The sequence below is a fragment of the Copidosoma floridanum genome, unplaced genomic scaffold (assembly GCF_036245765.1).
Source record: "Copidosoma floridanum isolate Cflo_tuat_1 unplaced genomic scaffold, Cflo_Japanese_pri ptg000040l, whole genome shotgun sequence".
Lineage (NCBI taxonomy): Eukaryota > Metazoa > Arthropoda > Insecta > Hymenoptera > Encyrtidae > Copidosoma > Copidosoma floridanum.
In genome coordinates, this window is record NW_028321917.1 from 3,450,819 (window position 1) to 3,464,478 (window position 13,660).

At 31.8% G+C, this 13,660-nt stretch overlaps 1 protein-coding gene across 1 annotated transcript in view; it reads right to left on the reverse strand.

The window, feature by feature from the left end:
• dpy (fibrillin-like protein dumpy) overlaps positions 1–13,660 on the reverse strand; it is a 294,688-nt gene that overhangs the window by 108,115 nt on the left and 172,913 nt on the right. The window contains 6 exon segments of the mRNA XM_089597931.1: positions 2,167–2,466; positions 2,576–3,196; positions 3,333–3,950; positions 4,060–4,383; positions 4,484–4,786; positions 4,995–5,321. Of these exon segments, the coding sequence (XP_089454057.1) occupies positions 2,167–2,466; positions 2,576–3,196; positions 3,333–3,950; positions 4,060–4,383; positions 4,484–4,786; positions 4,995–5,321 (2,493 nt within the window).

Consider the following 13,660-nt stretch of genomic DNA (forward strand, 5'->3'; position numbering starts at 1 on the left):
ACAAGCATTGGTACAAGCTGAACTGTTACATGTTGAATTCAAAACAATAAGCGTAAGTACTACAGATTTACGAATTTACATTTAGCAGTGGTCTGTACAAGGTGTAACTAAAAAATTCGTATGGATCACCCTAATGATGAGACGCAACTCAACTATGGCCGTTAATGACTGGGACGCAACTCGGACAACCTATTGAATTACCGGGACACAGGTCGAGTCTTTTTATTAAAACGGGATGCAACTCGACAACTGCAAAGAGGATGCCAATAAGAGAGAGTTTTTGAGAAGGTGCATAGAGTGTTGATGACTAGAGATGAAGAGAGAGAGAGAGAGAGAGGATAGTGTGTGTGTGAAAGTTTAGCAGTGATCGCGTTTTCTTGAGTCGAGAATCTATCCAATAGTTGAAGGCAACGGAAGTGGCCAGGACCAGGAATAGGGTAAGAAAGCAAGTGAGGTAAGAGAAGCCAGAGGATGGACGATAATCTAGAGGACCTTGGAAGTTACCACGTTATTACGACTTATGGGCGTTTTGTCAGAAGATCAGGCTAGCTAGAGTAAAAGAGGTTTGGCATGTGTGGACGTAATGAGGAAGAGTACGAGGGATCGCGAAGTGCATGCATGTGAGTGTCGCCATTACTGTGTCCTGCTGTGTAAGTGTGTAGGGACAGAGGGAGAGAAAATAGAGAAATTGAGAAAACAAGATAATAAAATTTAGGTAGAACATGAGAGAGAGGGATAGGTAGAGTAGTTTAGAGTAGAACCAATAAGTAGAGTAGTGTACAGTAGTTATCGAAGTGCAGCAAAATGACGTAGAGTATTTGAGAGCAGTGTAGAGTAAAAATTGGAAGAGATAGCGAAGACGAGAGAGAGAGACAGAAAGGGTAGTATAGAGTATTAATGAGCAGTGGAAAGCAGTTATAGACGAGCGAGAAAGAAAGAGATTTTTAAAATTGTTTAGATACTTATAGTGCCTTGGGGAAGATGCTCATTTAGACAAAGTTGAATTATAAAAGTAATAAACAGCTTACAAACAGTGATTACATGATAAAAACAACAGTGAAGAATTTAAATTAAAAGTAAAGATATAACTAGTGATCTTAAACGAGAGCTAATTTGATGCAATTGAAAGCGAATAGAAGGCTACGTGATTGTGAAGGCTAGAGCAGGCTAATGAGGTAGGTGAGCTGGATGTAGAGATGGCAAACGCGAGATTAGAGTGGTGAGCAGATGGTAGTGAAAATGACGCGTGACAGAGTTGATAAAATAGCAGAGCTCAGAATGAAGATTGGTAAGATGTATGAGGGTGTCGAAGAGAGAAAAGAAGACCAATCAGAAGATGAGTAAGGAAAAGGACAGAGAGAATGAGGTTGAATGAGTCGAGGGCAAAGGGTGAAGAAGAGGAATGAGACTAAGAGTAAGGGTACCTCTGGCCTAAGTGGACCAAGTGGTGCATGATAGCCAACAAGGAGGCGACCATATCACCAAGACACCCACACTTCTGGGGAGGCAGACAGAGGGGCAGCCACTAATATGCCTTCGCTCTCTATACACTGGTTCCACTCGGTCCAATCGCGTTAAAGGAGGACATTTTGAAGCATGGATTTGAATGTTGAGTATGTCAAGTTGAAGAGGTTGATGGGTGCAAAAAAATTGAGAAGGTCAAAGGCCAGTAACCGATTGAATCACGCGTAAAAACTAGAACGAATATCATTACTCGTAGTGGTATTTGTATAGATTCTAGACCCTTCGCGAATTAAAATACAATCGGCTCCTTTTACGTAACCTCTAAAAACGATACCTTTACTCATAACGGTACTTGTTGTTCTTAGATCACGAACGAGACTTCATTCAATAAGCCCGCGCTGCTCCGAGTAGCATTGATAAACCTTCGGTGTGCCGCGAGTGAGTGCATCGAGATACTGCACAACAGCCACTTTGAGTCGTTTCATCTTGATTCCCTTCACTCGAATATAGTCGTACCCCTTTGCAAATACCCTCTCGCCTAATTTAACTATCCTATAGCCTCGCGTCTCACCTACGCGCTCAGTGTGAGTCTCGAGTTGTTAAGAGAAAGCTTAGACTCAAATAAATCGTCGCACCGACGTAACAGTAGAATTAAAATTAGAAAATTTTTAATTTTAATGACAATAGTTGAATAATCTTTACCTTTTTCCTCATAGCATCTTGAAAATGGATCTCCTGTTGAGCCAGAAGGACAACTACAGAGTGGATTGTGGTTAATCACTCGGCACTGTGCTCCAAGACCACAAGTTCCAGGACACGGATCATTGCACTTATTTTTATAACAAGCTCTATTTTGTGGGCATTCTGAATTGACCAAACATTCAGGTTTACAGTTTGGTGGTGAACCAAAGTAAGAGTCTTGGCAGCTACATACAGCCTGGTCATAAATTTGTTTACAAATGCTGTACGGGCCACAAGGAGATGGATTACACAGCTCAGTGGCTCTAGTTGGTTCTGTGACTGAAACAAATAATAAGGTATACATTTAAATTACACTAAAGATTTAGATAATGTACTAAAGTAAAGACAAACGTATATGGACCATATTTACCTGGTTCATAAATACACCCTGAAAATGGTTCACCAATATATCCAGGTTGACACGTACACGTTGGTATATGATTAACAACCGAACACTGAGCTTGGGGGCCGCATATTCCTGGACAAGGATCTACACATTTGTTCCTCAAACAAGCTTTATTGGTTTGACAATCTGAGCTGTGAGTACATTCAGGTTGACATCCTTCATATGGGTTGCCATGATAGTCTTCAATGCAAGTACATGCGCCGGCGTTATCTTTACGTTGGCAAATAGCATTTGAACCACACGGAGAAGGTTCGCAAGGATTGAGGGTTACTTCTACCAGTTGAACACATTGTATAAAAGGATTACCAGTAAATCCAGTTGAACATGTGCAAATCGCTGCATGATTTATCACTGAACATTCTGCGTTTTCTCCGCATGAACCAACACATGGATCTTGACATTTTTTATTGATGCAAGCACGACTTGAATGACAATCAGGATTAATTAAACATTCTGGGCGGCAGTTAGGCGGAGTTCCCACATAATTATTCTGACAAGAGCAAACTGGGCCATCATTAACATTTTGACAAATAGAATGTGGCCCACAAGGTGATGGATCACAAGGTGATTCTATTTTTGGTTTCACTGTTGCTAAAAAATAATAACTTATATTACAGATTATTGCATAAGATCATTAAGAATCTTATTTAAACGTCTATGAAAATGTTATTTTACAAATTACTGTTAAATTAGATTTATTTAAACATTAGACTACAGTCACCTGAAAATTCAAAGCAGCTTTCAAATGGATCTCCAGTTTGTCCAGGTAAGCAGCTACAGATGGGAGAATGATTAATAACCTCACAACGGGCATTAAGACCACAAGAGCCAAGACATGGATCAGTACACTTGTAATTTACACATGATCTTTTTGCGGAGCATTCTGAACTAACAACACATTCTGGTCTACACGATGGTGGTGTACCAATATATCCAGAAATACAAGAGCAAACGGCATGACTTTTAATGCTTTTGCAAATACTGTTAGTTCCACATGGAGAAGGGTTGCATGGGTCTAGCGAAGGTTTAGATCCCTTACGTAGTACTCGACAAGTAATAAAAGGATCTCCTGTGTATCCAGTTGGGCATGAACAAACTGGAATATGATTTATCATATCACACTGAGAATGTTGGCCACAAGTACCAGGGCAAGGATTTCTACACTTATTTCTTATGCACATCTTATCACGTGAACATTCTGAACTGATTGTGCATTCTGGGCGACATGCTTCAAAAGGATTGCCTATGTATTCAGGTAGGCACTCACAATCGCCATTATTACATATCGCGTTCGGTCCACATGGTGATGGATTGCATGGATTTTTTGGTATAGAGGGAGCTATGATAAAAATTAATTATTATTCTTAAGGAATCACAATATTTTGAAGTGTACAAAAAACAACAGTATGAAAAAAATAGACTTTGATTAAATATTAAAAACCTACTACTTAGTTCTGGAGAGCATTGAGAAAATGGATCACCAGTAAAACTTTCAATACATGTACAAACTGGAATGTGATTTAAAACATGACACTGAGCGTAAAGACCGCAAGAACCACTACATGGATCATGGCATTTGTTTTTTATACAAGCTTGCTCGCTCTTGCACTCAGAGTTAAGGATGCATTCAGGTCTACAGTCTGGTGGTATACCAATATAGTTTGGTAAGCAGGAGCACGCTGGATTTCCAGATATTACTTGACACAAAGAATTTGGTCCACAAGGCGATGGGGTACACGATGGTGGTTTTTCTGTTATCGTATCATCCCGAGCTGAAAGGTTAATAAAACCGTAGTAATATTTTGTACTATTTATATTCAGATTTAATTGCGCGCAAATGCTAACAGTAGTTTTGCAAGATCTAAAAACTACCTTGTTCAAGGCATTGTGAAAATGGATCTCCAGTGTAACCAGGTGGACACGTACAAATAGGACTATGATTTTTTACAGCACATTGAGCTCTTAAACCACAAGTATTAGGACATGGATCAGCACACTTGTTATTTATGCAAGCCAAATTGATAGGGCATTCAGCGCTAACTCGACACTCAGGTTTGCATTGTGGTGGTTCACCAACATAATTAGGTAAGCATGTACAAACAGGTTGGCCGTTGGCTGCTCGACATTTACTGTTAGGTCCACAAGGTGATGGTGAACATGGATCTGTTGGTGGAGCTGGTGCTGAAAAAATATGGCAAAAAAGTGTAATGTAAAATACAGACTATGTTGGTGTATACAATCATAAAAATTGTATTATTACTAGTTCATTTATATATATAAAAAAATTTAGTATGAATATGTAAAAAGATTTTTGTTAGTGCAATCTAGAAAATAATGAGAGAGAATAATTTTTATTTGTTTTATTAGAAAAATCTGTATTTACTTCGTCCTTCTTCACACGCATAATATGGATCACCAATAAATCCATTGGGGCAACTGCAGGTTGGTATATGAAGTTGCACAATACAATTGGCAAAAATTCCGCAAGTGCCTGGACATGGATCAATACACTTATAACCTGTACAAGCCAAATGTGGTAGGCAGTCAGTATTAATTTCACACTCTCGTTGACATCCTAACTGAATATCATATGGATCGCCAAAGAAATCCGCAAGGCAGGCACAAGCACCTGCTCCATTTTTCTCGCGACATTGTGCATTAGGCCCGCATGGATTTGGTACGCACGGGTTTGGTGGTGGCTCTTCCGTTGCTGAAAGTGTTATCATATTCATTAGTATTACTGTCAGCATTACTGTTTATTTTTTTATTACTATTATTTTAAATATTATTATTATTAATATTAATTTTCTTATTATTGTTCTTATGATTATGATTATAATTATTATGTTTATTATCATTGTTATCGGTACCATTATTATTATAATTATTTTTACTATTACTATTATCATTATTATTATTTTTATTTTTACTATTTTAACCATAATTAATTGGTAGATGTACTATATGTAATAATAAAGCTTTTTTTAGTCCAAAAAAGCAACCTGAATGATACCTTCACAAAATCTTTACGTATATAATGCTCATAATTTTGTTTTTCAATTCTTAAATTTATTATATATTTATAACAAATGATAGTCATGTAATTAATTATGCAACACTACAAACTCACATAATAAATCACGGGATTCATCATGTCAACCCACTAGTAGCGCTGCGTGGGAGATTGAAATATAATCCTAGTGTGCCGCGTATTCGTATTTTGAATTGTTTAGGAAGTAAATTTTAATTTTAAAATGAACAATTGCCAAAAACGAGCTTATAAATACACGCGCAGTGTCAATGGTTGTGGTAAACAATCAATAATATTTTTATTTTTAACAATACTGTCAGAACTATATCCAAGCCATGGTAAGGCTGAATTAAATAATAAGCCACACTGGTGTACCATCTCTCCAGTGATCTTTTCATACAGTTCTTTTGCTTTGTGTTCCATCTGGATTCCATGAATGATGCTTGAGTTTCTGCGGAATGAACTATTTAAATATTTGACCATTTTGTTTTTTAAATAAGGACTTTTAAAATGAATCAAGTACATAATTGAATTTTCTTTGATTAGGAAGTAATATTGCAACTTAATATCGTTTAACAATAGTCTTTTTCAATACATGGAAAAACTGAAAGAGTAACTGTTAAAGGATGTAAGGTTCTATATCCCATTTGAAGTTATGAAATTATACTATTCTATAAAATTTTGATCGCTTATGAAAAACATGTAGTGAAGTTTATTAAAAGCTTATCTAAAAAATTTTTCTTGTAAATGAGTATACTTTCCAATAGTATTAAGCTAGCTTAACTAATGTTTTGGAACTTATTCCTGGAAATTTGGAGATTGCATCTATAATTTGTAATTCTTTCACGTCAAAATTTTTTGAAAGGAACAATTTCATACATAGACTTTGTTTCTTTTTCAGACTTTTTTCTACACACTTGCTTTACATCAGTTCATGCTGCAGTTTAAATATGGTACTCTTCAGTTCTATACCATATAAAGATGTTAAAACAAATGTAGGTTTGAAAATTAATTTAAGATAACATGTATACCTCGTTAAAAACATTAGTACTGCGAAACTGTATTTGCATGTTCGATTCAACCCACCTTTGCAACTACGTACAAAATGTAGTTGTTTGCCCTTTTTTCCACAAGCTAAGATAATTTTTACTTCATAAGGGCTTCATACATATCACTTGATTTTAAAACAAGAGACATTATTCGGATCTTATTTTTAGTTTTAGAGGTTATGCCACAAAATAAAACATGAAATTTTGTTTTACCATCACCTACATAATTAGTTAAATCAAAAAAAGATATCGAATAAGATATATTGGAGGTTGATCGAGCTATATATTTTAACACATGATTGCAGCCCATTAGGGTTCTATTTTACTCCACCTTGATGGCGCTAGTAATGGGATAACATAATGAATATTGTTTTATTTCCTGAATTATTTGCGTGATTTTATTGATTTGTCCACGAGTCAATAGACTATCCAGTTCAATAAAGTTCAAACCACTGGGTAATAATTGTGATGAATAAGTTTTCCTTACATTTAAAGGTAAAAGGTTAGAACATTTAAAATATTTGGTAAATGTAAAGCTATTACGTAACGTAAAAGTAGCAGTGATAGAAAAATTTTTGAAAAGGTTCTATCGCTAACTAAAATAAATACATGGATTCAAATTTTTTTAATTTCAACTGATATTTTAAAACTCAACAGTGAAGTATTGCTATAGAATGCTCACTTTTGTTTTAATTTTCAATAAGCTTATCAGTTGTGTAATAAAATGTTAATAAAAATATCATATGGTGAAATGATAATGACTAAAAGAAAAAAAAAAATTATTTCAGAATATTTCTACCGTGAATCTCGTCACTATCCCTATACAAGACGTAAAAATCATCTCTCCCTTTTAAGTGAAATATATTTATTGTATATAAGAATTTTTTAAATCAAGTTTAACCATTTGTCATCAACTGATGATTTTTTCATAGTCGTAGAAAACGTAAATATTAAAGAAAATTGTGTTCTATACAAAATCAAAGGTAATGAAGATGCACTTTTTGTATTTATAGTCATTTCTGGTTTGAAAACTTCCGTTCTAATTATTTATATGTTTATAATTTTTGATGGATTGAAAAAAAAAATCGTATAGTAAAAAAAGGAAAATAATTTAAATTTGAAGAAAACATATGTGGTTAGTAAAAATTTTCCAGTAAAATATACGTAACACTATTTTTTTATTTTCTATTTTTGGTAGTGAAAATCGTTTATTTTAGTATGCGTAGAACTAACTTTATAGTTATAGCTTATCTCAAAGATTGTCGTTTCTCAATTATTTTGAATTTGGAAAAATAATTTTTTATTACAGCAAATATCAACATTTAGTTCTAAAATACAAAAATAAAACCAACAAAATAGTTGCAAAATAGATTTTTATGACCATGCTTCGATTAATTCTTCTCAAATTGAGAAGCATTCACGATAAATGATGCCCTTAAACTATTAATTTGTTTCTTAAAAATCACGTAAAGTCTTATATATTTAAAGCTTTTGTGGAATCAAAGGAGCCTTATTCCATATCATACAATATCCTTCTTCTCACTTGTGTAGTTCTGATACTTTTACAACGGTTTTCCTATTTGTTAAATCTCGAACTAAATGAAAAATTCTATTGTTGGTCACACTTTTTGGAAGTTCAAAGGATGCAATGCCAGTCCAAGCCATGGGTACATTTTTTTCTTGAGAGTAAGAAAATAATTTTTTGCAATAGTGTGCGAAAAATATGTGTATTCCGCTCTATATTTAGTGTGAAAAATAGATTTTTCCACGTAGTATGCGAAAAACATGTGCGGAAAAAGTATGTGGCAAAGATTTTTCTACACACCTGAAATAAATTTTCTACCCACCGGATATCTCTGTCATAAGCTCTACAATTTTCTCAAAAAATACTTTGATGCTATTTTGAATAGCTTTCCAAATATTTTACTATCGAGCTTCATTACTGGCACGCAATAAGCACCAAATAACATTTCTTATGATAAGTAGTAAACTCTATACACGTTGATATACAACTATTATAACCCTACTTGGTGTAAGTTTTAATTCTTAACTAAAATTCCTTCCATATGACTTTTTTTTTTAATTCCATTATACATTGTATAATTTTTTTGTTCCTTTGATTTCGTTACAATCATATATAAGAAGGAACTCTCCAGGAACCCACGTGTCTCCAAATTTTAACAGTACCATTTTCATGACTTTATTCATTTGTAGATAATTTTTTATCAATTTCTCATTGTTAATTCTGTAACCGATAGAACTTTGTTAAGTAATTTAAAGTTTATTCTGTATCATCAACATTTTTAAAATAAAAGTTCAATTAAATCAAATTTTTGCTTCTACATTTGAGGCATAAAAACACATTTTTTTTTAAGAACAATCATTAGGTATTTTTGCAGTGAGAGGGGTTCACCCCCCTCCCCATATCCCCAACAAGTGTCCCATTAGCTAGAAGCATTTATATAAAATCCAATAGCTATTCATACATGAGCTATAAGATTTATATAAATACTTTTACCTGATTATTCAGGTCCGTCTGTAATTAAAGTTTTGTCATTCTGTTCACACATAATTAAAAAAATTCTTTTCAGTTACTATATCATTAAATAAACATTATATAAGAAGTTCATCCATAGAATATCACTAACATAGTGTTTTTACGTTATTATGAGGTATCTACTTTAGGCATTCATATGTTAAATCAGTGACGAAATGTATCTTCTAATGAAAAAATTTCATTTATACAGAAAAGCTTACACCATTTGTTAATTATATGAAAATCTTCCGCAAAATAATTGCTATAGTTTTTTCAACTAAAAACGAAACAAAAATTATATCAACTTAAAAAAAAAATCTACCGTCATATAATTTTCTTTAAAGGTTTTGTTAGTAATATTATTACATATTCTCTAACTTTTAAACGATGATGCTCCTCTTATGATCATGATTATGTAGTAAGAGAATCAAAAAAAATTTTTTTTATAAAGTTGAAGAAATAAAATTATAGTTTGTTACTAAAAACAAAGTTTACCTATTATTTAAAATGACATATAATAGAAACATTGTTTATTTGTAGATTCTAAATGTCAAAGTTGAGGGTATTTTGTCATTTTTCATAAAAAAATCAAAATTGTATGATTTAGTTAAGATATTGTAATTTAAAGAAAATGTTATTTATTATATTTAATCATAATATGATAGTTATTCATTATATTCAATCAGTACATGGTAGTTGTTCAATCATTATCTGGTAGTGGGAGCTTTGCGTGCGGAGTATGGGGGTGGTAAAGCCCCACAAGTATATGTATAATACAATAGCATGTAACTATATTCTATCGTATGCAGCACAACTTTTTATTTTGGATATGTTGACAGTATAATACTGTGTAATTTTTTTTATTACTTACTGGTTTCAAAAATCTCAAGTACCTGAAAGAACTCTCTCTCTATCCATCTGCAGAACTTAAAAATAAACATTGTTTATGATTTGGAAGACCACGCAATACACATTTCCAATAAATTTTCTTACAGTGAAAATGTTGCAGGTATTACAAAACTTTAGCTAGAAAATGATTACCCAATAGATATTATTAATAAAAACACACACTTTTAACTGCACAACCTCAAATTTTAGAAAAATTACAAAGATTTAAACAGAATCTTATTGGCAGTATATTTAAGTATTCCATGTAATAATAATTATTTGAAAAAACTACCACCTTTTTAAATCCTTGCAGGATTTGCACTGTACCCCCTATTAATAACAAATTAAACACTATAGTCTACTTGAACTGGAAGAACTTTAAAGATGTGGATTCAGGAATACGTAAAAATTAAAAGTGTAAATTTGATAGTTATGGCTCATCAACGCGAGTTTAACCACACATTTACCTAAAATAATCCAAAAATCGTGGGTAGAAAATCCAATTATCATAAAAGATAAATTTCAGAAATCATGCATATCAAATATAATACTAATAACATTAATAAATAAGAAGACATTCATTTACTCGCTTCGTCTTATTTTCCGCTATTTAGAAAATTCTAGAATGGTCAGAGCTCATTGGTTAATGGACTTAATTTATAAGTTTATTGCCCTTACTCTCTGTTTGAGAAATCATTTTCATTTTGCCTCTAATTAATTGCTTGATATGTGTCATCTTCACATTAGAATGGAGGGAACGGATACCCATACAATAATTGCTATTGATATTTTGATACATCAATTGTATGGGTATCGATCCCCTTCATTGTTATGTCAAGATGACAAATATCAAGCAACTAATTAGAAGCCGTCTTATACCTATAATGATATCTATAGAAAAATACACTGAAAAAATGGTAAGGGAGTAGTGATTTAATCAATTATTTTGTCAGGGACAACGACAAGTTTCTGGGATTGTCCCCGACAAAGTAATTGATTAAATCACTGCTTCCTTACCACTTTTTTAGTGTAGTTTTATTCTATGGATATCATTATAGGTATAAGGGTGGCTTAATTAAGTATAGTAGAAAACATAAAAGCTAAGAAAAAGTGTTAAAAACGAATGCTGAATTTTAGATGTCCTCTTGAAAAAACGTTGAGAATACGATTTTAAAAAATAAGTATTTTTGCTAGTACATCACGAATTTTCATTAGAACGTCATGAAAAACGTTGTTAATTGCTAAGTTTAATGAAACATAAAATATAGCCAGGTTGCTAAATGGATTCAACCCAAGCAACACTTCAAAAAAGTTGCGATTATCTTTTAGAGTAAACCGTACTTTTATTTCAAATTTTAAAAAATTTTTAACTTTTTCTGATAGCAAATAAACATAATTCTACAAGAGATTTTTGTTCTTAAAATTGACAAATTATTAAAAAAATATAATTTAAACTTAAGTTAATATATTTTTGTATTCGTTTTAACATCTGTATCTTAAACAAATCATACGATTCTGGCGAGTTTTTAACATGTAAATTAAGTTGATGATACATAGAAAAAAAAAAAAAATAATAATAATAGTTTATACGTTCATGTTTTCTCTTAAGCTAGTTTATAGAACAAGTAAAAAAGTTAGACACTTGCAAGTATTATTATTTAATTGTTGCAAAAGTTTTATTTTTTAACCTTGAGTGGGACGGAAAACTAATATGTTGGCAAAAAAAAATTCCTAAATTTTTAGTTTTTGATAAAACTATTATATTTTTGATATTTCTACGTGTTTTAGTATAATTTAATGCAAATTAACCACTTTCTACCGTTTTTAACCCACTCCTTACCCCGTTACTTTCTAATTTAAACTTTTTTTAAATATTACTTTAGTTTATTTGCGTAAAGATGTAATTAAAAATAAATTTCTATTATAGGAAGTTTTTAATGTTCCTATTGATGAAGTATAGACTAGTTTACCCTTCCTCCACACCCCTAACCTCTCCAATCCCCACCCCTCATTTTTAGCGTGGACTATTTATAAAAAATATTGTTTTGCTTGCATGAAAATGTAAAAAGATATATAATTTAGAATAATTTAGAATACTTAAAAAACATATATCTTTACTAATACATTAAAAATCATTTAATTTTCCTACAAAAAGGGTCGTTTTCACCCCATTTTAAGGGTTGTTTTAGTGTTTATAATATTTTCGCCACCAAATTCGAAGTCAGCGTCGAAAATTACATAGAAAACGTACATCTGCACTTAAAAAAAAAAATTTTTTTTAATTCGAAATTTTGAATACAGACGAGCAGTTTCCGAGCGGGCCGGAAAGCTACTATATTGACAAAAACCGAGATCGACACTTCGTCTATGACCAATCATTGATATAGGGTATCTCTTATACCACTTTCCTAAGGGCAAAATGCCCCCTGAAATCCTGGCCCTCTAAAGGTTAATGTCATCCTGATAGTTTTCAAAAATTTATTACAAACAATTATCACTAACACGAATAACAAAAAGGTTTTGTGACAGAGTATTGGTTGTAAAAGTTTTAGATCTTGGTAATTACAATTTAAGTGTCTTAAGATCGAAAAAAACAAATTTTTTTCGTGAACGTTGTGAACATAAATAATAGTACAAAATAGTAGAAACTATTTAATTAACGTTTATTATCGTCTTTTATAAAAATTTATAACTCCTTTAGCAAGTTTAACAAAAATGATAATCAATTAATTTAATTATTCATCATATAATTTCATATTTACGTTTTTTGATGGATATGCTGTATAAATTGAGCTAATTATTGTTCGTATCCTTACATTAATAGCAAATAGACAACCAAGAAGGAAAAAGACCGTTCGGAAAATATTTCTTAGCAGCGATGGCAGTTCCAATTTTCGATTTTAAAACTAGATGAAGTTTGCTGTCAAATTGAAATTATGTTAGTTAAACTATTTTTGTACTGCATGTCTTTTATCACAGTCAAAAAATTTGTCTCAGTTTCACTAATTAGAATGATTTTTTTAGTACCTATATTTAAAGTAATTTTCAAACTGTTCTAGCTCTATCTCCACTGACCTAAACGATTATATTAAACTGAGAAATTCACAACTTTTTTTATTATTACTTTAGAAAAAAATTTCAAGAGATTTTTTTCTCAAAATAATTAAAACAAAACAAAAAAAATTTCTGAATCAAAATTGCAAAAAATTTTTTTTTCATTGAAATAACTGCTTATAACTTTTGAAGCACTTAATTTAATATGATAAACATTAGTTTATTTGATAACGGACTTTATGACAAGACTTAGGAGATTTTTATTTTCTTGATTAAAATAAGTTTCTGAGATACATCTTTTTTAAATAGAGTCTACACAACAGTACGGGTATGGAAACAATGGTATAACGAAAAAATTTTGTTTTGTGAAAAAACTGAAGATCAAGTATTTTCGTAATTTATTAAAACAAATACTGTTTTTATCGTCTTGAATTAATTTTTTTCGAATGCAAATCATTAAAACTTGTTTTTGTAGCTGTTCCAACAATTAG